Source organism: Lactuca sativa, chromosome 4 (assembly GCF_002870075.4).
Source record: "Lactuca sativa cultivar Salinas chromosome 4, Lsat_Salinas_v11, whole genome shotgun sequence".
NCBI classification, from domain to species: domain Eukaryota; kingdom Viridiplantae; phylum Streptophyta; class Magnoliopsida; order Asterales; family Asteraceae; genus Lactuca; species Lactuca sativa.
The window spans coordinates 227115199-227141514 of record NC_056626.2 but is presented as its reverse complement, the minus strand read 5'-3'; the positions used below and the strand labels follow the sequence as shown (position 1 = coordinate 227141514).

General features: G+C 38.0%; 2 protein-coding genes across 4 annotated transcripts; one reads left to right on the top strand and one right to left on the bottom strand.

Moving 5' to 3' along the window:
- The first annotated feature begins 16194 nt into the window (after positions 1 to 16194).
- LOC111890302 (CRAL-TRIO domain-containing protein C23B6.04c) lies at positions 16195 to 19120 on the top strand. 2 transcript variants are annotated; one of them, XM_023886447.1, is made up of 6 exons: positions 16195 to 16351; positions 17178 to 17295; positions 17470 to 17646; positions 18127 to 18225; positions 18323 to 18568; positions 18687 to 19120. In XM_023886447.1, the coding sequence occupies exons 2-6, from the start codon at positions 17218 to 17220 to the stop codon at positions 18954 to 18956; spliced, it is 870 nt and encodes a 289-aa protein (XP_023742215.1). In that variant the 5' UTR covers positions 16195 to 16351; positions 17178 to 17217; the 3' UTR covers positions 18957 to 19120. The 2 variants fall into 2 exon arrangements, with proteins under 2 accessions (XP_023742215.1, XP_023742216.1); XM_023886448.3 differs by lacking the exon at positions 16195 to 16351 and adding an exon at positions 16894 to 17045.
- Positions 19121 to 19728: 608 nt separating this feature from the next.
- LOC111890301 (uncharacterized protein At1g01500) lies at positions 19729 to 22183 on the bottom strand. 2 transcript variants are annotated; one of them, XM_023886446.3, is made up of 3 exons: positions 21829 to 22183; positions 20261 to 20989; positions 19729 to 20173 (listed from the first exon to the last, which is right to left on the bottom strand). In XM_023886446.3, exons 2-3 carry the CDS (start codon positions 20942 to 20944, stop codon positions 19934 to 19936), a joined length of 924 nt encoding a protein of 307 aa, XP_023742214.1. In that variant the 5' UTR covers positions 20945 to 20989; positions 21829 to 22183; the 3' UTR covers positions 19729 to 19933. The 2 variants fall into 2 exon arrangements, with proteins under 2 accessions (XP_023742214.1, XP_023742212.1); XM_023886444.3 differs by lacking the exon at positions 21829 to 22183 and adding an exon at positions 21258 to 21777.
- Positions 22184 to 26316: the final 4133 nt, after the last annotated feature.

Genomic DNA, 26316 nt, shown 5'->3' with positions numbered 1-26316 from the left:
GAGTCCCCATACTCAGAACTTCACTCAATCCGCGATCTAACTCGCCGAGTCACCCCGAGACTCGCCGAGTTCAACAACTCTGAGTCCACTCGCCCTCAACTCACCGAGTCATCCCTTGACTCACCGATTCTCGACTCAACCAGAGAATATCGGGACTCTTCGACAAGACTCGCCGAGTCTAAGAACAGACTCGCCGAGTCTATGGCTATCTTCAACCTACTCGCCGAGTTGTTCATACAACTCGCCGAGTTCCAAGTCATCTTCATCCGACTCGCCGAGTTGCTCTTCCAACTCGTCGAGTCCCAGCTCATCTTCAAGCAACTCGTCGAGTTCACCCATGTGACTTGCCGAGTACCACCGATCTGAATCCATACAGAAGCATCCCAAACCATGCAATTGATCCAAAACATAGATCAAACCTCCTACAACTCATCCATCACGTAAAGTGGCAAACTTTACGTGAATCCATAGAGATCTAGGCCATATTCACTCATAACTAGGGTTTGGGACTTGCAAGCTTCACTAAACATTCCAGCACAGGGACTTTCATGCTCTCTGATTCTCCTCTACTCCAGATCTGAGGTAGCAACCTCAGATCTACCCTCTAGACTTCCAATTACATCCAAAGGCAAGATCCCACAAACCCCAAAATGAAGAAACAACATACAATCAGACCAAGAACGAGATATTACCTCCAATGGACGCCCCCAACTGCAATGAAGTTGATTCCAAGCAAAGCCCCTTGCCCCAAGCCTTCAATTCCCACAAAATTCCTTCAATGATTACTTCTCCAAGCTTCAATCCACTCAACAATGGAGCTCCTCTGCGATTTAGGGTTTCTGGAACTCAAGAGGGAAATAAAGAGGCTGGGGAAGGAACATAATGTTCCTTATATAGGGCTCAACCCCGAGAATTAGGGTTTTCTCCACCCAGCGCCTACTCGCCGAGTCCATCTCATCGACTCGCCGAGTCGGCTACTTAACACGCGGTCAAGCCGCGACTCTACTCGCCGAGTCCATCCATGGACTCGCCGAGTCACTCTTTCCCAATTAACACTTTTGGCCCTTCAACTCTACTCTCGCTATTTCGGGATGTTACAATTCTCCCCCACTTATATTAGGCTTCACCCTCGAAGCCTATAGCAGCTCAACTACAAGGATACTCCCACAATGCTCCACCTGGCCTCAACCAGACCAGGTCCCACAAGGCATACCCAAACGAACTCGAATACACTTTCCTTCCCTCACGGTGTCCTGACCACCGTCTCAAAAAGGGCACCGGATTCACCCTCTAATATCTTCGCTTAACCCCTGAGATTTACCCATAATGCAACACTACTCCAAACCATCACTCGACTCATAAAGGCTAGAAGACCATGAACCATCGGATCCTCGATCCGAATCCCACTCTACCCATTCTGTGATGACGGAAAAACTCATTCTCTATATCAGAGCAACTCTCACGAGTTCTCCTCTTGCAACCGCACACACAAGCTGAACCAGCTCTAACACCTTCAGGTTGGGAAACCTGATACACTGATACTATCCTCAAACATCTCCCAGGATGAACCACTAATATCCACCCCATACCCTGATCAGAATCACACTGAGAATTCAAGATTCTCTCTCTCCCTGCATCCCTTCTGAGCCTCTTGGCTCTACACTTGCGGATATCCCTTCGCGACCTCAACAGACATCCCAAACCAGATGAGTTCCTACTTCACTGCCGCGAACACGATGCTCAAAACCATACTCGAAATACTCTAACCATAGTTCTGCTCTGCAGCTTTTACTTTCGTGAACTTGCACTCCCCTTCGGAGTTACACACCTTTCCTTTTTCCTTTTTCCAATGAACTCACTTGGCCATGATGCCACCCCAACCTGTGCCACGGTGCTCGCCCCAAGCGACACCACCCTTTTTGCGTAACCACTATTCACATACTCTGGCTCTCAAGCCCATGCACTCTCTCCACTCATCAAAATCATTACCTCAGCTAAACAAGATCACTAACCCAAGGCCAGACCTTCCAATGCAATCACACTGCAACATACATAATCCCCAATCTCAAACTGATCTAGCAATACCAACAGAGTCTCCAGCATGACTGGACCGACTCTCATAACACACACTAGCCACTCGAGGCCATATCTCTGTGGGTCCGTACACCCAAACTCTGCGAACCCTCAGGTTCTAACTCTGGGAACCTTCCGGTTCCAACTCTAGAAACATGCACCACATAAATCCCGTGGGATTAATGCAGTACAACCCATCACGTACATCAAGCATACAAATACTCTGATCGCATAACCCCGGTTACCTACCCAAACTCGATCTCGGCCTGCTCCCAGGCCTCCACAATCAATTGCCCTAGGTCTGTATCCCGCCCCGCATACCCGACACTCGCTCTTGTCAGCCTATACTCTGAGCTGACAAAACACTGCTAAATCCCAACAGCTAAGCACCCTCACATACTCATCGATCTCCTGGAGAATTCTCCAATTCTCCCCCACTTAAAGCACTGACTAACAACCACCGATCGCCATTAACGACCTTCCAGAACAACCCCGCACAAAGAGAACACTTACACACTGACTGCTTCCCACAAGCATAAGCAACCCTCAGCAAAACACATCTCCTCCCTGATCAATCCGATCAAAAGAATCCGGTCTTTCAATTATCCACTCCACGACTGCAGATGCTACCCGACATTCAACCCAGTTCCGCATCTCCACTATCAACCCTCACGAATGATAACCAACGGAATTCCCAAACAGTAACCCATAACCAAACCCCCAACCTGCAAAAGGATGAATACCGCATCGAAGACCGCACAAGGATACCAGCACCAAAACACCAAACTATAACCATACCAAACCTTCAGGGAACAACGGATACCAAGACGAAAATTCGAAACATAAATCCATAACCATGCCAAACCTCGACCCGCACAACGACGAATACCGCATCGAAATCCACACAAAGATACCAGCACAAACAATACACCACCATAATCACAAGATAACAAAACATCATGAAAGAAACATACCCGCAGCTGCCTCCGGCACTGCTGTGACCTCCTCTGCCGCAGGCTGATAAGCGCGACCCTGAGCCCCTAGGGGCTCCGCCCCACCCTGACCTCCACCTGAAATCCTCAAAGTGACCGGTGCGGGAGCCTACACCGGTCCCGCAGAAAGCTGTGGACAGTTGACCCTCAAATGTCCAACCTGACGACAATGATAACAAATCCTCAAATCCCAAATCGGCACTGACTGCCGACAATTCCGTGCATAGTGCCCCTCCTTTCTGCACTTGTGGCATGCTCCACAGGACCAACAAACTCCGGTACGACCCCTCCCACACTTCCCGCAAGTGTGGCCGCTCAGATTCCCCACTCTAACATCAACGGTCCTGGACCGTTTCGGCGCCGGCTGTGACTGCATCGGAGCCTGCCTCAGCTCACGCAACTGAAACTCAACCTTTAACTCACGCCGCCTGGCGGCCTCCTGGAACTCCAACAAAGTCTCACACCTCTGCGCAGACACGAACTGTCTGATATCCCCCCTTGAGCATACTCAGATATCGGGACATCTGAGCCTACTCTGAAGCGAACTCAGGGCAAAACATCGCCCTCACAAAGAACATCCTGGCGATCTCAGTCACCGACTCCGAATCCTGCTTCAGCTCAAGGAACTCCCGAGCCAATCTCTCCCTCTCATCCCGCGGAACATCGCGAGTGCTGAACATCTCTCTGAACTGATCCCATAAAACCGCAACCCTCTGCGCATCAGAATATGACCCCGTGGTCAATCTCCACCAATCCTTCGCCCCGAGCCTCAACAGGTTCAGAGCACACCTCACCCTCTGATCAGCAGGGCATAAACACGTGGAGAAACACCCCTCCACGTCTGATAACCATCTCATAGCAACAATCGGGTCCTGAGCTCCATCGAATGTGGGAGGCTTCGTATAATAGAAATCCCGATACTGAAAACCCCGACTAGCTCCTCCCGTTACAGCCGCTGCTACAGCCGCTATAGCCGCCGCGGCAGCCGTCTCTGCGAGAGCCGCATATCGCTCATCAAAATACTCAATCATGGAGGTCTTGATCGACCCAAACAATTCCGGCAACTCAGCCCAGAACAATGCAGCAACCCCATCACGCAGGATCTCGCGAATCCTCGTATCCAACTCGCTCGTGCTCGTCTAGTCGATAACCTCAGACGGCACCGATCCACCCGGAACTCGCTCTCCAGCTCCCGATCCTGATCCGGATCCACTATCATCATGCCTCGAAATCTCCATACCAAAGACACCATACCAATCTCAGACACTTCCCACAATCCTGGGATCCAACTCTCGCAACCCAACCCTAGAGATCATGGTTTCCCTGATACGCGTATGGTTCCTGTGCTTTCAGTAGTACGGGCCCATACTACCTTCCACACCTACCCATATTTGTATGAAGTACTACCACAATACCCTAGAGAACATGCATAACAACTATCAACCCTCACCACTAGAGGAACACTGAGAATCTCCCATAAGGGACCCTAGGCTACAGGCATCACAAATCAGGCAACATTATCATGAATTCCTGAAGATCCCTAGCCTAGCTCTAGCATGCTGTTCTATCAAGCTCAATAAAACAAATATCATGTATGGTATCTTGGGGTTACTTACTGGCTCCGGCTGATCGTACCTCTGCGTCCTCCCTTTACTTAATTTGAAAACCATTTTAAATTTTCTCTTTTTAAAATCCTCCTCGATTTGAGACTGGAGTCACACGAATGTTCCCCCAATTAACTCAAACCAAGGCTCTGATACCAACTTGTAACGACCAAAATTTCAAAACAATTAAAACTTTTCAAAAACCACCCATTGTAATAACGTTGTTACAAAAAGGTTTTCAATACATTATTTAACAGAGTATTTTCCCAGGTTCATATCATAAAACACCAACGCGAGGAACGGTACGATCACGCCTTTGCCTTGCCACAGACTCCTGAGAACCTGAAACATAAAACCACAACTGTAAGCCCGAAAGCTTAGTGAGATACCCCCAATATACCAACCACATATACGCCTTTCCAGGCCACGACCTTCCGGTCCAAAACATATCGCCTTCCGGCCCATAACGCAATGCCTTCCGGCCCATAACATTTTGCCTTCCGGCCCATAACATTTTGCCTTCCGGCCCACAGCATAAAAGCATACATATCATAACAGAACATAGAACGACCCTGCATACCGGGTCACACCCTAGACCTAGCAATCATGCACATAACACATAATCATATAACAGTTCACAGTCAGCAATCGATCAACAGACCACATAACATACAATTACTCTATTCAAGATACCGGCCTAGCCGGTCACTAGCATAACATCACCCTACGAATCAGTCAACATATTAAATGCACACATACGCCTTTCCAGGCCATGACCTTCCGGTCCACATAGCAATGCCTTCCGGCCCACAACATATAACGCCTTCCGGCCCATAACATAATAACTGACAACTACCCGGATTTCCATCCGATAAAAAGGTTGGCCTTGGTGCCATAAACCCTAGCGATATAGTGAGGATAACTCACCTCGAAACTGCCGACTGAACAGATAGCTCAAGCTGCTCCGATCACTGATACGATCTCCATCTCTGGACAGCCACCAATGCACTGAACTCAAACAATAATCAACAATTACCAAAATATCCCTGGAACCACTGGTCAACCCTTGGTCAAAGATAAGGTCAAAGTCAACCCCTGACTGACCCTACTCGTCGAGTCAACCTGATGACTCGCCGAGTCCCCATACTCAGAACTTCACTCAATCCGCGATCTAACTCGCCGAGTCACCCCGAGACTCGCCGAGTTCAACAACTCTGAGTCCACTCGCCCTCAACTCACCGAGTCATCCCTTGACTCACCGATTCTCGACTCAACCAGAGAATATCGGGACTCTTCGACAAGACTCACCGAGTCTAAGAACAGACTCGCCGAGTCTATGGCTATCTTCAACCTACTCGCCGAGTTGTTCATACAACTCGCCGAGTTCCAAGTCATCTTCATCCGACTCGCCGAGTTGCTCTTCCAACTCGTCGAGTCCCAGCTCATCTTCAAGCAACTCGTCGAGTTCACCCATGTGACTTGCCGAGTACCACCGATCTGAATCCATACAGAAGCATCCCAGACCATGCAATTGATCCAAAACATAGATCCAACCTCCTACAACTCATCCATCACGTAAAGTGGCAAACTTTACGTGAATCCATAGAGATCTAGGCCATATTCACTCATAACTAGGGTTTGGGACTTGCAAGCTTCACTAAACATTCCAGCACAGGGACTTTCATGCTCTCTGATTCTCCTCTACTCCAGATCTGAGGTAGCAACCTCATATCTACCCTCTAGACTTCCAATTACATCCAAAGGCAAGATCCCACAAACCCCAAAATGAAGAAACAACATACAATCAGACCAAGAACGAGATATTACCTCCAATGGACGCCCCCAACTGTAATGAAGTTGATTCCAAGCAAAGCCCCTTGCCCTAAGCCTTCAATTCCCACAAAATTCCTTCAATGATTACTTCTCCAAGCTTCAATCCACTCAACAATGGAGCTCCTCTGCGATTTAGGGTTTCTGGAACTCAAGAGGGAAATAAAGAGGCTGGGGAAGGAACATAATGTTCCTTATATAGGGCTCAACCCCGAGAATTAGGGTTTTCTCCACCCAGCGCCTACTCGCCGAGTTCATCTCATCGACTCGCCGAGTCGGCTACTTAACACGCGGTCAAGCCGCGACTCTACTCGCCGAGTCCATCCATGGACTCGCCGAGTCACTCTTTCCCAAGTAACACTTTTGGCCCTTCAACTCTACTCTCGCTATTTCGGGATGTTACAGATTGAGGGTTAGTCTTGGACCTGTTGGAGACTTGTTGTTAACATCTCGTGTCAGAAATACAAACACAAATCGAAAACCATTTTCTTTCACTGTTGCATATAAAACCTATTTTTCTGTTTCTGATATCAGATATTAGGTTTTTTCGTTCTTTTCCATGTATATATTACATATAATCATGTTAGAATTTGGTTTATATTAGTTCCTATCAAATGGACTTAATATCATGTTTTTTTATTATTACATCATCTTCGTTGTTCCCAATAGAATGTTGTAGCTGTGTGTTTTCAAAAAGGATTTCATTCTCTTGTTTCAGTGAAATCTGTGTAGAAGGATTGAAGACGCTGAAATTAAGCACAAGGTACAACCAACATTCAAGACTCTTATTTTAGATCAGATCACAAATTCACAATATATTTATGTGTCTTTGTTATACATATAGATAAGGAAGGTAGATCAGACTTGGGACATGGAGGCTGATGAAGGAGACAATTACACACATATTCCAGTAAGAAACATAGTTGGATGATTATTTGATAGTTTTATAGGAATGTATAACCCATGTTAGCAATGTATTATTTTTGTTTTAACATTTGAATGATTATTTGTATGACATATTATAATTTGTGCAATTTATTTTATTTTTTGTGTATGAAATTTTATTTTATATTATGCAATGGATTGTATTTTTTGTATATGATATTTTATTTCTATTATGATACATTAAATGAAAATTTAATTTAAAATCTATAAATAATATTTTTTTTTAAACATTTAAAATTATGATACGCAAAAATGTGTGTCATCTTCATTTATGACATGGCCTTTCTTGACAGGGGCTTTCTTGATACGCATTGCGTGTCATTAACACGCGCGTCATAAGGTTATGACACGCGAATGCGTGTCGTCTTCCTTTATTACAGGGCCTTCCTTGATACGCATTGCGTGTCGTAAACGCGCGTCATAATTGCGCGTCGTAAATGAGCGTCGTAAATGCGCGTCGTCTCTCTTTATGACAGGGCCTTCCTTGACGCGCATTTGCGCGTCGTCTGAGCCTTTTACGACGCGCAATGAGCGTCGTAAAAGGTTGTTTTTCTAGTAGTGATGCTTGGTAAAACAGCTAAAAGCATAGTAAATCCATTTGCGTACTAGTTATTAATCACATGTGATTGATATAATAACTAGTATGATTCAACTTGTATTCCCCTCTCCCCCTGGCCCCATAAAAGCATTTAAAAACATTTAACAGGTTAATTAAGGGATATGAACTCACCTGTAGTGAGTGGATTGGATGGAAGTGTCGGACAAAGTGTTAGGTGTCAAGTGAAGACTTGAGCACACACAATGATCCTATGAACATATATATAATTAGTGATTAAAACACTAATTAAGTAAGTATAAACACCCTAGAACATGGAAAACACTTTCATTCAAGTGTTATAAGAACTTAGGGTTGCATCTCATGGTTGTAAGGCATTGCTATTGAGTTTATGGCCCAAGGACCACTCTCCATGGAGTTTACTACCATGGGTTTACGGCCCCAAGGAGTTCACGGCCGAAAACTCATGGTCATAGATGCATAAGTGTGGGCTTGAAAGGCTAGGGAAGCTTGAGGGAATTTTGCTTTACCCAAGAAAGTGAAAGACCCACTCAATGGAGAGTGTTGAGGAGTTTATGGCCCAGAGGAGTTTACTCCTGGCCGTAAACTCTCTAAATGGTCATATTTAGGGTCTTAAAGGTAGGGAGTCTCAAGGGTTTAAGTGTTCCAAGGTTAAACAAGAGTCTATATGAGTTTAAGGTCCAAGACTTGACCTTAATTGGAGTTTATGGCCCAAGGACCATTTCTCCATGAGTTTATGGCCGTAAACTCATGGTATTATGTACAAACTCCAAGTTTAAGGTTCCCAGTTCAATGGTGGAGGGTTCTAGTCCAAGTTCTAAGCATAAGGAAGGAAATTAGGGCAACATTGCACCCTTATATGGAGTTTACAGCCTTGGGAGATCTTTGGCCATAAACACTCTTCCAACTTGGATTCCTTGATGTTTCTTAAGTCTAAACAAGTTCATTCTAGTATATAACAAGCTAGCACAAGAGTACTTACGATATAGGAGCTTGAAATCGTCGGTTTTGGCCAAGAACACTAGAAGATCTATCCAAAAGAAGAGATTTCATGGATGAAATCATGTGTATTCACTGGATATGGAAGGATATCAAGTTGAAAATGGAAGTTTACTTACTAGATTGAAGATTGGAAGTAAAACTCTCAAGATCCTAGAGAGAGAATCCATTTTCTTGGGCTTGGAATGGAAGAAATGAAGTAAAAATAACTAAGTGTCATATATATACTCCTTAGAGTTTACGGCCGTAAACTCCAAACTCTTGGAGTTTTGGGACTTTAATGTTGCAAATTTAACCTTGGAGTATACTTCCTATGATTACCTCTGATGTATTAAAGCTCAGAAAGCTCAAACGGACACCAAACGGGCTAAAAGTTAGCAGAAATGAGTTTGACTTTAAATGAAGCGTTTGACTGTACAGGATAGAAAATTTCAGGTTGTCACACCCAGGTGCCTGGCATTGGAGTAAGCCCAACCTGTTATGAGTGCGGTGAAACGGGACACTTTAAAAGGGACTGCCCAAGAGCAAGGAATGTTGGTGATGGTGGAAGGGTGCTTATGATCACAGCAGGAGAAACTCCCCCGGAACCACCCGTGAATAGAGGTATGTGCTTCTAACCACCACATGTAGGTTTTAAATCTTTACTAATACTAGTGTCAATTTAGAGTTTATCAACAATGGATCTAGAGAACACGACAAAACCCAAATAAGTCTTATCATTTATATAAAAACTCAGGATTTTTTTTACTGGTGAATCTTTAATGGCTAGCGTAAACATAAGTTAACTTGGTCCTTACCATATCAATGTCATATATTATGAAAAATACCCCCATCTTTTCCCCAAATTCTTGAAGTTCCAGTCAAAACACTAATTTCGAGACGAAATTCCTTCTAACGGGGGGATGATGTGACAATCGTCAATTTCCGGTCAAGTCAAAGTCAAATAAAGTCAACAAGCTAAATCGGTCAACTCATTTAACCTTTGTATATTAGGGTTTACATTATGTTATTACTGTACAACTCACTATTTTAATAAGGAGTGATCACTTGGAAAGTTTGTATGTTCAGAAATTCTAAACCTAAATCGGGGTAGGTGATGAAACTACTCGATAAAACATTATTCCATAACCCTCGGGACGTATAACAATCATACTGAGGCTTAACAGAGTGTACATACCTTGCGTTGCGAGCTAAACATCCAAAAAGGTCACAAACGAAGTCTCTCTTAATCTCTTTTTATCAATCTCTTTCTCTCCCAAATCTCTATCATAACCTCCCTTAAGTTTTATAATCATTTGGGGGCATCCCGACCCTTACGGAGCCAAAAACCGCGCGAAACGGGAAGATTGTTAGTGACAATCTTCAATTTCCGGTCAAGTCAAATCGGTGAACTCATTTAACCCTTGTATACTAGGGTTTACATTATGTTACTATTGTAGAACTCGTTATTTTAATAAGGAGTTATCACTTGGAAAGTTCATATGTTCAGAAATTCTAAACCTTAATCGGGGTAAGTGATGAAACTACTCGATATAACATTATTCCATACCCCTCGGGGGCATATAACAATCATAATGAGGCTTAACGGGGTGTACAAACCTTGCGTTGCGAAGCTAAACATCCAAAAAGGTCACAAACGAAATCTCTCTCAATCTCTCTTTATCAAACTCTCTCTCCCAAATCTCTCTCATAACCTCCTTTAACTTTTTATAATCATTTGGGGGCATCCCGACCCTTAACAGAGCCAAAAACCGCGCGAAATGGGAAGATTGTTCGTGAAACAGGTCTATAGAAGCGAAACCCTCTTAGATACGAAACCCTAAGAAGCCTCTTGGACCGAAACCTCTCTTGGACCGAAACCTCTCCTGGACCGAAACCCCTTGCAAGGACCGAAGGCAGCCCTAGGAACCAAACCTTCACAAAGAGCCAAAATTGCTTGAAAACCAAAACTGGAAGAACCGAACCTCGGAGGACCGAAACCGAACTTGCAGGACCGAACCTTCTGACCGAAACCAAAACTCGCATAAAACCGAAGCCGAACCTCGCATAAAACCGAAACCGAACCTCGCCTTCGCCTCGCCGCCTTCGCTTCCGATTCCTTTAGAAGCTTCACCTACGAGATCCTCCGCCCGAAGCCCACCTTCGGTTCTAGGCATCCTAGGGACCGAACTTCGGTCCTTCACTCGGATCTTCGTTTCCTTTTCCCGGTTTTCGACCACTTTCGCTTTTTAAGCCTGTTTTTCAGGATTTTGACGTGGGATTTTCACCCAAACTCATATTTTGACATATAAGACCCTAAATATTCATAATTTAAACACATTTTGAGGGAAATATTTATCGAAGACTAAAATCTAGTGGGTAAGATATTGAGGTGGAGTGTTGACTTTACCTTTAAATTATGACACAAGCAATCCTCCACACCCACTCCAAGACCATACCCAGTCACTATTCGTCACTAATTGGTCAATTATTTTTCCTTTCACCATCTTTCTCCAGCATATGAGGGTGATCAAGGCTGGAAATCTTTACTTCTCCTCCCACATTTTTCACACTTTCACCAAGAATCAAACTCATTTCTATCTCTCACTTATTCTCTCTCTCTCTCTCTCTAAAACTCGAGACTCCAAGGCTATGATTGAGCTTCTCACTCACTTATGGTAAGTATTTCCATCCTACATTTGAACATCCTCTCCGTTTTCACTCGAATTAGGGATCTCTCTTAACAAATATCACCATATTTGCTCTTAGATCTTCAAATCTTCAAGCATCTTCCAAGTGTTCTTGACTTGGAAACCTCCTTTCTTCATCATCCATCTGCTGAAATCACTCAAGGTGAGTTCATACCCCCACATTTTCATGTTTTCTTCAAGTTTTAGGGGGAGAATGCAAGTTAAAACACCAAAAACTTAACTAAACTCAAACATCTGCTTTCAACAGGAAAGTTTAGTTCCATTCACGGACTGTTTTCAACATCTTAAACTTTTTAGTTTTCAAACGTGTATTAGATGAACATAGTTCAGGCTTATACCTTTAAAATGACTACTTTCACATGTCTATACGATTTTTCTACAATTTATGGTGATTTTTACAAAGCTGTCTATCACTGTAGCTATGAATTCGGGCCAGTCTATGAATATGGAAATTTTCACACAAGTTAGAGATATCTAAAAATCATAATAAAAATTATGAACAAACTAGACACATTTCCTAAACCCTCAGAGTTTACGGATCTAAATTTCTACCTATGGGAATTTCCTATAAATTTTCCAATAGCAGGAACAGAAAAGGTTAAAAACTATAAAATAGTTAACAATCCTACTTACACCTTGTAACTTGCTGAGCAAGGTGTGTAGTATTATTTGAATACATGTTGCTGATTGTACTTATTATTTACCTTAGTTAAAGTTATGAATCATATACAAAGAAGTACTACCACTACAAATAATTATAATAAATTATAATAAGTATGGTTGAGTCTATTATACACCAAAAACAATGAAGCTAAACTATAATAGGTATAGTTAGGTTGCATATAAAATACAAACACTTTTATAAACAATAATTGGTATAGTTTATGTTTCATTTTTATTTCGAACTCAGTACAAAAGATTTTCATTAACGAGGTGCAAATACAAAGTATCAGGTTTATACAAAAGAGATACATTACAAAGTACCGAGATTTTCATTAACGGGGTATAAATACAAAGTACCGGGTTTATACAAAAGAGGTACATTACAAAGTACTGGGTTTATACAAAAGGGGTACAAATACAAAGTACCGGGTTTATACAAAAGGGGTACATTACAAAGTACCGGGTTTTCATATAAACGGGGTACGGATACAAAGTATCGGGTTTACACAAAATGGTGTTTATGATATTAAAACTACAATTCATCTAGAATTTGTTAGTTTCCGGCTATAATTGCTAAGTTCATATGTTAGAGTTATATAAGAATTTAGTTGCGATCGACTTAGAATTGGTGGGCCCGCCTTACTTTCTGTTCCTTGTTTGGTTGTGGACCTAGGGTAGACCCATTATATTCGACGGTTTATTTAACTTAAATTTTATATAACTTATATACACTGAGTGATTATAGAGGGAAGCTATGGTCTTTCTAGGGTACATTATTACATAACATAGGAGCTTTCATTACACAATTTATAAAGAAAATATTGGATTTTCTGGAATCATATTCATTCACTTTTACAAGGAAAATAACATCTTTATCAAATAAAACTCTTATGAACTCACCAACTTAATTGTTGACACTTTTTGAAAATTACTTGTATTCTCAGGAAATCAGTAAAACAGGAAATCAACGGCTTTTGAGGATGGGACGCTATTGCGTTAAACATTTAATTTTTGTCAACATAATGTAAGTGATTTAGAAACATGTAAACTTATACTATGGTGTAACTTTTTCAATTATATTTATGTTGGTTGTTTTTACTTTGAGCACTATTATACTCGTTGTTGTGATACTATACATGAAGTCCTCCACCCTCGGACGTTTTTGCCATCCTTAGTTCGGGGGTGTGACATATATAATCATAATTATTAATTAATTATTTTATATGTTAATTACTTTAATACCCTTACAATGCTTGTTGTTTACATATGATCCTAGCTCACAAGAGGGTGAGGAGGTTTGGAAAAGGTCCAATCCTCCCACTTAATTAGTTGATAACAACAACTATGTTTATAAGTAAGGTAATTAAGTAATCTAACTACTTTCGTATAGATTTTATTAAATAACCAGTTATTATTATTATTATTATAGATAATCATCATGTCCAAATAGGCCATTCTAGAGCCCATATCGGACTCTGACGATCCAGCTCAGCCTAATAACGATCTACAAAAATGATATTTCATAATGTATACCAGAATATCTACACATTTCAGACTAAAAGGCAAATACGATATGTCATCTGATTCTGATGAGTTTGAGCTTTTACGGGTGAGATCTTGACTCCTCTTTTATTTACTTAATTTTATGATTATTTCGGTAAATTAGTAGGTTGGGAACATGAAGATCATGTTTGGAATGTCAGGTTAATCTCTTGTTTAGTGTTAGGACCAATCCAAAAATAGTTTATTTAGTGTCATACGTTATTGTATATCTCCGGAATGTTATTGTACATCGAATTTTGGTATTCCGGCACACACATACGCATTCGGGAACATGTCTGGAATCCGAAGAACTTGTCTGAAATACATAGAACATTTTTGGAATTCTCATTGTAGATTGTTCTGGAGCACCATTTACATTTTGTAATTATCTTAATAGTTTTGTTTTGGGGTAGCATGACAACATATTTGGTGGTTTTGTTACACTATCACTGTTGCACAATTGTATAACCCCTAACATTCATACTATATATGAACAATGTGGTGCTTCACTATTGTTTTTCCATCGATTTCTTACTTATATACCAACAATGGAGTTTTGGATGCACTTATATAGGAACTTTGACTCAGGTCGGTTGGAATGTGATGTAAGTTATATACATATGTGATCATTACATAATATGCATTTAGTAAGGTTACTAACTATAATGTATAATTGGTAGCATATCATGTTTTGGATTTCCGAATTAATAGAGGGTAGGTCGGATGATGCTCGACGTACATTTATGCCTACAGCTTTAGGCACAGATGCATATGACGGGACTAACATGGTTAATGGATCTATTTACCCATCTTTGTCTAAGTGTGATACGGTATACGTGTGTTTCAATTACATTATCTAAGTAATGAACACTTATAAGAACATGTTATCTGATGATTACTTAATTCATACCTTTTCTACAATTATACATCCATATCAATATATCGAACTTGCACCATTTGTTAGGAGTTATGGATTTTCGGACATTCACAACAACAATATATGCTAGTTACCGACCAACAACCATATTTCAAACTCTCATCTTGGTTTAAATTTATGCGAGCCTGTATCCATAAACCACTAGTGGGTATCAACTTTTGAGGTAAAAAATCCACTGATGTAATCCCACTTAAATAATTGAGGGAAATGGTTAATTACCTTCCCAAAAGATGTCCACAGAAGAAGAAATTGGATCTCTTTCGAGTTCCTTGCCTCAATCACTTGATTCCCCAAACTTTTTCACCAAAAATTTTCTCTCAAGCTTCAACACACGATGGGCACACACACATACGAGTTAGAGATGCAAAGGGGGCTGCAAAGGAACTGAAAGAGGCTTGAGCTTCTTTAAATAGGGGTACAAACCCCGGAACTTAGGGTTTCACTTTTCAGCTCCTACTCGTCAAGTCCCACAAATGACTCGCCGAGTAGGTTACTTAACTCGCGATCCAATCCCGTTGCTACTCGACAAGTAGGGCAACCAACTCGTCGAGTAGGGCCAAAACCCAAAAATATTTTATTTAAATTATTACCTGAGAATTGGGGCGTTACAAAGAGTTTCAAAATCACCCTTGTGTAGGGCACAAACGCACCACAACAGTGTACCGGTAAAGGGGATTATGAAGCGTTTGTCTTTTGATTCCTATAAAGGTTGAGCGGGGGCAATTTCGTGACCATGGAGGATTGCACCAAGATCTTGGCCTAGTCATATCGATGGCGATTTAAGGAAATTGTATGGGTTACAAATAAAAAGATTAGACATATTTAACTTTATGTAATTATTATTTTTTACTGTAGATTTAATGGTTTTCATATAATTACATTTTAAGGTATGTTTTTGATATATATATATATATATATATATATATATATATATATATATATATATATATATATATATATATATATATATATATATATATATATATATATATATATATTAACCATAATTAAAAAATAATAGTAAAAAATCAATTAATCTTCGGAATGTCATTCCAAAAACAACCTTGACCTAAATTAAACAAAAAATAATCTATGTAATGGGGTCTTGGAATTTCGGATTAAGCTCTAGAATGTTTTATTTCAGACAAAATGGTCAATTTACAAAATAATAATAATAATAATAATAATAATAATAATAATAATAATAATAATAATAATAAATAAATAAATAAATAAATTATTATTTTTTATCAAGCAACCTCATTTAAGTTAGATTACTTAATTTGCCTATAAATAAATATTAATTTGTACGTATGTAGCGCTTCAACTTATAAATTGAGAACAAAACACACATACACACACATGCTTGAAGCTTTTCTCTCTCTTACACTCCCTCCAATTGTTAGGTGTCCTCTAAAATATTACCATAGTGATAGAGATCATTGTCTCCTACAATCTCCAATTGTTAGGTTTTTTGCAGTTGACTTCCAGGATCAGAGGTACGTTCAACAGCAAATTCCCTTTAAACAAACTCTGTGTTTATGCAACCATTAGACGTTGATTCTTTCTTCTTCTTGGAATCTAGCTATTCAATACATGTTACGGATCTGTTTATTTAGGGGTTAATGATGACTAGGTTCATATCGCATCATCCATGGAAAATCAATTTAAGAACATATGAGAAGGAGATGATCAATTGATTACTTGTGACTGGAAGTAGCTCAAGATTACTGTTTTTAGTCTTCCATTTGTTTTTAAATTCATCATTAAATTTCTTCATCTTCATTAATAATATAATTTTCTCACATTAAGTCAAGTCCGACGGCCTTGACACTTTTGTTTTATTGATTTTCGTTATCACAACAATTTTCCTCACAAATACGCTATAATAACAACTTCTTATCTTTTATTTTTGACTTTACACCAATAATGTAATTAATTTAATCGTTGGAATCATTGTAAAACGGCCATTTTATCATATTGAAAGTTTTCTAATTTCTATCTACAAAATTTTCAACATTATTGATTTGGTCAATGGTCATGGTCAACTTCGGTTTTTATTCAACTTTCCTACCACCTTCTTTACCACATGTGTACACATGGACTTGTTTGTTATGTTAAATAAACTAATTCATTATGTCTCATTGCATTTTTCTCTACCAAATATAGTCTAACATCTTGGATATTTGTTAGGTATATAGCCTTTTTTCCTTTCTCACACTAATAAGTAGTTCTCTTATGAAACCATGACTAAAATGCATCATTTTTTTGTAGTCAATTTGTCTTTTTTTTGAAAGATCTGATCTTGATTATCATTCTTTGTAGGTAATTCAGTTGTCTATCTTTATCATCACTATTCATCACCATGTCCATGTTTAGGCGTCGTGGATCACAACGACAACAACAAGAACAAGAACATCATGAGCTTCATCCTGAGTCTAAGGTAACATATTAACTAATTTGATAATTTCAATCTCAAATAGAACCAATTTATTAAACAAATACTAGCATACTTACACACCATAGTTTCTTCAAAATTGTTTCATACATTAATGAATCGGGTGTCCTTCAATCCTAACTCTTATCCGCTTTGGCCTTATCATTTTATGACTTGTAGATCAATGAGCTTAAAGCAGCACTTGGTCCTCTTTCTGGGTGTAGTTTATTATATTGTACTGATGCATGCTTGAAAAGATATCTTGAAGCACGAAATTGGAATGTAGAGAAAGCGAAAAAGATGTTGGAAGAGACCCTTGCGTGGAGATCTACCTATAAGCCTGAAGAAATCCGTTGGGTTAGTGCTCGTTGTTCCATTCATCTTTTAATTTATTCGAATCAATTTTTGCAAAAGGGTAAATTCTTCTGGTAACCTAGTTGACTCACACTGTCCGAAACATCATGTGAGATATAAATCAGTTACAGGTACATGTCTGCTAGATGGCAGACATAATAGTTCGGTGTCACGAAGAGCCCGATCCACATTGGAATTAAAACTCTCATCGAGCCTGCTGAGACTCATACGCTTGATCTTTATTGTGTTTGACATGCATTCGACTATCATTAGAACAAATGTCAATAGGGGAAAAGAAAATGCAATTTCTTGTCCAACCTAGAGAGGTAGAACCGAAACTCACTTTCAATATTTTGTCGGCGCAAAAAGACTTGAATGCCCTTACCTCTCATAAAAAATAGTCCTAGAAAGTCTGTCTAATAGAGTATAACAAACAAAACATTATCGAACTTATTTTTTACATATTTTTTTTTCATTTTTTAGAATGAGATCGCTAAAGAGGGTGAAACCGGGAAAGTATTCAAAGCAAATTTCCATGACCGTTTTGGAAGAACCGTTCTAATAATGAGACCAGGACGACAGGTGATTTTATAAAGTTGAAAATAAAAGAAATAACAACATACTTTTGTTATCCTTTATATAGTATAAAGATCTAACATAATAATCCAAATCATTATAGAACACAACATCAATGGACAACCAAATCAAACATCTAGTGTACTTGATAGAAAACGCAATCCTTTATCTTCCAGAAGGCCAAGAAGAAATGGTATGGCTCATAGATTTCACCGGATGGTCTCTTAGGACCAATGTCTCAATTAAAACCGCACGCGAAACCATCAACATTTTACAAAATCATTACCCTCAAAGGCTAGCCGTTGCCTTTCTCTATAGCCCACCACGCCTTTTTGAAGCATTTTGGAAGGTTCGTATTGTGTCAAGAAATAGCTAACCTATTTTTATTTCTTTATCTTACAATATTGTACTTTGGAATTTTGTTTCTATTACAAGCTAAAACATACATTCTACTTTTTAATGTGTAGGTTGTTAAGTACTTCTTGGATCCAAAAACATTCCACAAGGTGAAATTTGTGTACTTGAAGAATAAAGAGAGTGTGGCGCTAATGGAATCTTGTTTTGATGTGGATAATCTTCCGACTGAATTTGGTGGAAAGGCGACTATGAAATATGATCATGAAGAATTCTCAAGATTGATGATCCAAGATGACGTTAAAACCGCTAAATTTTGGGGTTTGGACAAAATTACCCTTGTGGAAACTAATGGGCATGCTACTCCAGCATTGGTTGCATAAGAGTTGAGTCACTTGAACGTTACAATTGTTGTATAAAGTTTATATAGACAGGATCAATTTGTGATGTTTTTCCTGAATTTTGTTGAGGAACCTTGAATTCTCTATCTATTGGTGAAGTTTGATGCTTCTATTATTCCTAATGGAACTTTGTACTCTGTTTTGTATGTGTTTTTTCAAAGTGATTATTGTGATTTTCAGGTATATAAAAATATCAAATCATAATCAAAACAACAAAAACAAAACCTAAGAGGCTTTTCTCAACGTGGCCCATGATGTAACATAATAATAGCGACTAATCAAATAATGAGATGATTATCAGTTGCTTGAGAGTAGTGAGATTATTGAACATTGATCTCTATAATTTGTTTTTCATATACTCCCTTCATATATCAATTTGTTTTTATCCTAATTATACAAATTCTATTTTTAGTTCAAGCATAAATTAAGCTCTTGAGGGCATTAGGCTCTTATGTCAGCCACGTGGCAGATCACTGTGTATATGATTTACAGCATACGATACACATCACAACTGATGCTCCACGGTTGTTGGAAGAATAACTTTTTTTTTTTTTTTTGCAGAAAAATACACATTTATTGTTACAAACTTTTGAGAAAAGAGAAAGTGTTATTCATTACACCATGATAAAGTTTAATTCTATTAACCTTACTAGTAACAAATGAAACGAAAAGATGCTTAAATTTAATTCTATTATCTTCATCAAACCAACCAAGCATATAGACTTCATATTACCTAACTTTTTGCAAATCCGTATATTCAGAGTTCCTTAATTACGAAAATACTAAACTTAATATAAGACAATACATAAACCCTAAACCCTTAAGCCAAACACTTGGGTCAACATCACATCACATCGATTTGGTGATAAAACTTATGCCAAAAATAAGTTGTTTTCTACACCCTTTATCGCATATAACCAAAATTTGAAAAGAAATAATAAAAACAAGAGAAGGAATTACTATAGCCGCCTTCTAAAGTTTCGAGCGGTAGATTGATATGTTCGAACAAGAAGACCAACTCCAATTCCAACCCCGAGACAAACACCAAGCCCAATTCCGACTCCGACTCTCACTCCGGCATTGAACCACGAGAGTGCTCCATCTTCTCCTTCCAAATACTCCATTTGATTCCAATACGGGCTCATCTCATAATTCTCATGATTCTCATTTCCACCCTTGTAATTCCCATATCCATCTATCTGTATAAATAATGCATTTTAAATAATGTTATTGAAATGTAGTATGAATTTAAGTTTCAAATTCCAAAACAACAGTAGAATGAGTACCTGAAGATCAAGTCCAGGTACAACGTCTTTCCGAGATTCCGATTCCGCACTCTCATACTCTGGAATGGAATCCAACATTCCTTTCCGATGTTGCTTCTTCTTGAGACTAATCTGTAAAGTTTTTGTCAAAATAATCGGTGTCCCAGAAAACGATCCTGCAACATAAACTTCAATCATTGGTGGCAATGAATATGAATCACCACCTTTCAAAAACCCATTTCCACAACAAATCATTGATTCACAACTCATACTCCACTTCCCATTATCATTATCTTTCGATTCATTTAACATTTCCAAAGTCCCAAAAAGAATAAGATCTTCACCATCAAAAACCTCAAACTTCACACCACCTGACAATCTTATACTGTCTGTACTTACAAAAGTAGCTTCTTCAAATTTCTTGTCTACTCTGTTCTTTTTTAGGCGACAAGAACTACCCTCTGATTGGAGGCTACATCTTCTACCATTTACTTCAAGGACAGTATCAGGGTTTAATGGTATATGGTTGAGGGTGAGATAATGAGGGGTATATCCGTCAATCATGAAATTGCTTATTCTAACGTAGAACACACGGATATCAAACCAAGATATTAATCGTTTACCATAAGATGGGTAAGAGGGGTGCTTTATAATCTGAAGACCATGATTGGGATGATTAGATTTTTCGTATGAATCTTTCTCCATGCTTACAAGAGCTCTTAAACATCAAGCATAATTTGCAGAGGAACCCTAGAAAAAAGTATAAAAAACCCAACTTTGGATTAGTATATTGAGTGTGTAATTACTAAGTTATAAAGAAGTTTTGGGTTAAGAAGCATTTATACAAGCAGGTGGCGTGCGACATAGTGACACACACATTTGAGCGATTTCTTTGAAGGGTTTAAGTTATTATTTTGTAATCGAATCACATAGAATTGAAACAAGAAACAGAGATGAAAGAAGATAGAAAAATCTGAATTATCAAGAAAGAATTTGGGTGGAAAGAGAAGATACGCACCTGAAACAAAGGATTCAAAGTCCAGACGAGAATTTCTGGTCTCTGTTCAATTTCCTAGGTTAAGATTATGATCAAATTTTACTAATTTAAAATCTTTTAGCATGTAATTGTGTGTGTGGTGTGAGAGAGAGAAAGAGATAGATATAAAAAAAGAGAGTCAAGGGCTGACGATGATAAATGTAAACAGCAGGTAGCCACTAGTATTGAATAAATCGCAAATGGTATGAAAATCTTGAATAGTTTATCAATGTTTACAGTCCACAAATGCAAACAAGTCACTCTCACCAACGCCCACTCAACTTAAGAAGATTAAAGTAAATCTCAGAGTGATTCCTCAAATTCCTTTCAGATACCCCACCAAATAGGTTTAATTCTCTTCAAAACCACAAGTTTCAACATTTCTATTGGTATCAACAGAAACAAAAAACAGCCACACAAAAACTAATCGACATCTTAGAATCCAATGTTCTCGAATTCCCCTTTGTTCTTCTACGCATACATAGATGATACATATGCATATGTATAAAGATGAAATCGACAGCGATAGGTAGGAAAGCTGGGATTTTGTTACCTTATCCAGATAGAAACATGGGGAGGAGGGATGTGCAATCACATTCACGACGACGGAGGTACGATAATCGTCTTGTTGGATCGGATGAGATGAGAGTGATATATGTCAACTGAGCAAAGATTGGGAATAATGAAGAAAGTTTGTACTGCTATGAATCATGTATTTCGCATTCCCCTTAGTTTAAGGTTAACTGGTTTCCTAGAGATGCAAAGTTTTGGAACCATCACGCATATTTTTAGAGTTTTGGTTTTGCAATTTTATGCATAAAAATCATTTATAACGTCAAAAACATATGGTATTCATATATGTCAAAATAAAAATACAACGTATGTGCAACTCTAAGGCTATGGGCTATGTTGACAATATATTCACCCAGAAATTGATTCCACGTTAGTATTATATCTCTTTCATATTACATTCACTAATGTTTTAGATGATGTTCACTATCGAACAACCAGTGAACAAGAGAGAGAAAAGAAAAAAAGGAAGAAAGAGATAGAGAGAGACCAATAAGTATTTTGGGAATAATGTTTTGATTGGTTACGAAAATCCATGACGAGCTTCAATCTTCACCACCTTTACACCTATTAGGGGCGGTGTCCAAGCGTGAACATCACCTCCATATAGATCTTTACGCACAGAAATACCCCCATACCACATGGCCTAAGTGCATAAAAAATGAAAATATATGTATGGTACATAGGAGTACAAGACTATAAAGTATAAAAAATGAGAATATATTATTGGAAAAATAATTAGTGAATTGAAACTAATCATCAAAGTTGAGGAGTTGAATGGTGTATAATCGAAAAATGATATTCAATTTTCGATTACAACTCGTAATTAAAAACAATATCAAATATAATGTCGGCTACGAATTATATTTTAATAACAATTTAATTGTTTGTTGGTTATGGTTTGTAGTATAAATACAATCATTTCTCAACCATTTGAGAAACACCAAGAATGCAACCAAAATCTCTTCTTCTCCATTTCGTCTTCTTCATTTTCTTGTTATATCGAATGTATAATCTAGGCCTACTGATAGTTCAGGTGGTCTTGAAGAGCCACTTCAAACTGTTGTATCCTTGGAAACAAACACCTGGTAGCGGACGAATTTGTTTTAAAGACTATGTTAAACACATGGTTTAGTTTTTCTGTTTTCTTGTCTGTTTTCGTACATTATCGTAATATTATTCCTACAATCTTAAAACAAAATTTGTTTGTACGAATCGAACTAGAAATCAGAAACAATTTTACTTGCATTATTTTGATATTGTACAATTTTCATAATAAAAAATTGATTATTTTGTGATTTTGAAGCACCTTTGGTCATTAAGTCATTAAGACATGTTTGTTTATTAAGTAACTAATTTTTCAGCTTCAATACTGATTCCATTAAGTACCTAATGGGTTAAGAAGCTAGTTTAACTCAAAAACACAATTTACGTGTTCTTATGAAATGCTCTAATCTATCCAATCTTTGAAAAATCATAATTTTGTCATGGATGCTCAATTTTTGTTGAAACCACTTCTCAAAGTTTGGTATATGAGTCTACTTCATTTCATTAATTTTGGCCAAAAGCTGGAAACAAATCTAACTAGGGTGAAAAATGCGATTTTCACTGACTCGTTAGGTTTTTAACAACTATGATACACAATTTTGTAAAATTCATAATAAATTGTAGAAAATCGTATGAGCTAGTAAAAGTAGTCCATGGAAAGCTGAGAGACAGAGCTACTAGATTATGAACTTAATTACATTTTTCACAGGTTTTAGTAGGGCTAAAGCAGTCTTGAATAGATTGTATTGTTTTGTGAAAAACAAAAAGGCTTTGTTTAGTCAAAAACAACTTCAGTTTTATGCAGCTTTGAAAATCAGAAAACAGCTTGGTATTTCTGAAAAATAGCCTGAAAAACTGAAAAGGCAGCTTGGTTTCATTAAAAACATCACATTTTAAATAGTTTTTTTTAAAGAAAACATCAGATTTTCTGATATCATAATTTATGCATCAGTTTTTTGCATGAGAAATCAAGTTTCAAAATTTCTATATCAAAATTTATGTATCAATTTTCTGTATCAAAAATCAAGCTTTAGAATTTCTGTATCAGAAGGTTTTCATCAGTTTTCTGCATGAGAAATCAATTTTTAGAATTTATGCATCAAAAATCTAGTTTCATAATTGTTCATATATAGATTTTTAATTATGTTGAGGTGTGTCCAAGTAAGAGGCAAGCATGTTTTCTAGAAATTAGAATTCTAAACATTTATATTTAGTGTATAAATGATTTCAAATATGTCACCATCCAAAGTGGAATGATTTCCAAAGTAAACTCTATAGATGCTAACTCCATTAAGTGATGGATTGATATGGGTGTTACACGCCATGTGTGCTAAAAGAATGAGTGACTAAAGAATTATAAGGTTGTTCAAGTTGATGCAGAAATTTATTCTTGAAATTGTGATTCTAAACACTTAATTTGGTGTTTAAAACATTCCAGAAATGGTATCACATAGAAAAGAGCTAACACTTAATGATGTGTTGTATGTTCCATAGATTAGGAAGAACTTAGTGTTTGGATGGTTGTTGAACAAACATGGTTTTTGTTTGGTGTTTGATTCAAATATGTTTGTACTAAACATAAAGGGTATGTTTGTAGGCAAAGGCTATTCGGATGGTGGAATGCTTAAATTCCATGTAATGGCTATCAATGACATGAATAACCCTTCCACTTATTTATTTGATTCTTTTAATGTGTAACATTCTAGACTTAGACATGTTAATTTTGACACATTAAATCGATTAATCAAAATTAAACACAACCTTTACATTCATATAGACTCAAAATATAAATGCAATACTTGTGTTGAATTAAAGTTAACATGACAATCATTCAAATCCATTGTGTCATAATTAGGAATTCTGATACGTTGTAAACACTTAACAAAGAATGACATTGTAGCTAAAACATGTATGGTGTTTATTCAATGACAACAAAATCTCATCAAATACCCTATAAAAACTTTCAAATAGTCAAAAAAAAGTTGGAAACCCTAAAAATCCCGGTTTAAGTCCATTTTGGACTAGGATTTTCTTATTGGGCCTAATGGATCCATAAGCTTCCAATTTGACTATTTTGGGCTTCGGACCCTTAAATGGACCCTAATTTGGACCCATTTGCATGAAACTAAATATTTTGGGCCTCATTAGCCTAGAATGGACTAGTTAACTTTAATGGGCCTTATTGGGCCATAACAAACCTAATTAGCCCTAATAAGCCATAAAAGTCATTCTTTGATGTATATTTGGCCGTGAATTAGTCTAGAGGCCCAATGGGCTGAAGAATGTTACTTGAGCCTCATAAATTCGAACATGGGCTCAAAATGACTCCTTTCCTTCTTATACAACCCAAATCTCGGCCCAAGTTGGAAGCAAAAGAAAAAAAAAGAAATGTAGAATTACGAGGGCAAGACACCTCATAATTACCCATTGGAAACCCATGCATAAATCTTATATTTCCATGAATATCACCTCAACTCTCACCTCCCCTCTCTTCTTCTTATCTCTCGGACGAAAATGACACACACACACACATTTCACCAAATTCTTTCAACCTCACTCTCTCTAGAAAGTCTTCACTTCCTTCTCAAATTTTCGAAGATCTAAGGTGGATCAAGAAGGTTTCCACGAAAAAGTCATCTTCCCTTGGTAAGTCCTTACACCTCTAAGTTTTACAACTTCATTTCCATGCTAAGATCATCCATTCTAAGCATTTTGTGATCATACTCTTAGAAAACCTCCATAAGTTCGAGATCTATTCAAGGAGGGCTTGCTAAAGCCAAAAATAACATCAAACTACTCCATTTCTCTTCAAAACCGAACCCACAAACTCAAGGTGAGTCCATACCCCTCTATTTTTGGTTTTCACATGTTTTATGGGGGAGAATAAAAGTAAAATGTGTAGATCTATGTGTATTTGTATGCTATGTGTGATTTCTTGTGTTTTGTGGTAAATATGAGCCAAAAATGAAAGATATTTTGAGATCTATAGTTCATGGGGGGGAAATATGTGATCTAGTATGTATTACACTTAACAAGTTAAGAAAATTTATCATCTAAGGTATAATAAGCATGTTACAACATAAAACCCATTTTTGGACTTAAATTGTGAAATAAACAAAAGTTGGGTTGAAAATTACCATCCACGGTTTTCTTAAGGACTAAAAGAGTCAACACGGTAAAAATAAATGTTTTTATGAATATCATACTCTTTTAAGGGCTGGAAATGTAATTTGTAGCTTAATGGGCCTAATTTTGGGCTTTTCAACCCGTTGTGCCAAATATTGCAAAAAATACAATTTTCAAGGGACTGAAATGGTAAACTTCTCAAAAATAGGGGGTAAAAGGGTAAACAAAACTAATTCATGGGTTAAAATGATTTATTTTCCAAACAAGGATCAAAAATGTAAACTTTTTGGATTTTGGG

What these genes read in the sequence shown, in the direction of transcription:
- LOC111890302 (XM_023886447.1), top strand. Translation starts at nt 17,218, where the DNA reads ATGTCCATGTTTAGGCGTCGTGGATCACAACGACAACAACAAGAACAA. An exon ending in TAATGAGACCAGGACGACAG is followed by an intron (nt 18,226 to 18,322) that starts GTGATTTTATAA and finishes AAATCATTATAG; the next exon opens with AACACAACATCAATGGACAA. An exon ending in TTTTTGAAGCATTTTGGAAG is followed by an intron (nt 18,569 to 18,686) that starts GTTCGTATTGTG and finishes TTTAATGTGTAG; the next exon opens with GTTGTTAAGTACTTCTTGGA.
- LOC111890301 (XM_023886446.3), bottom strand. Translation starts at nt 20,944, where the DNA reads ATGGAGAAAGATTCATACGAAAAATCTAATCATCCCAATCATGGTCTT. An exon ending in TACCTGGACTTGATCTTCAG is followed by an intron (nt 20,174 to 20,260) that starts GTACTCATTCTA and finishes TTATTTATACAG; the next exon opens with ATAGATGGATATGGGAATTA.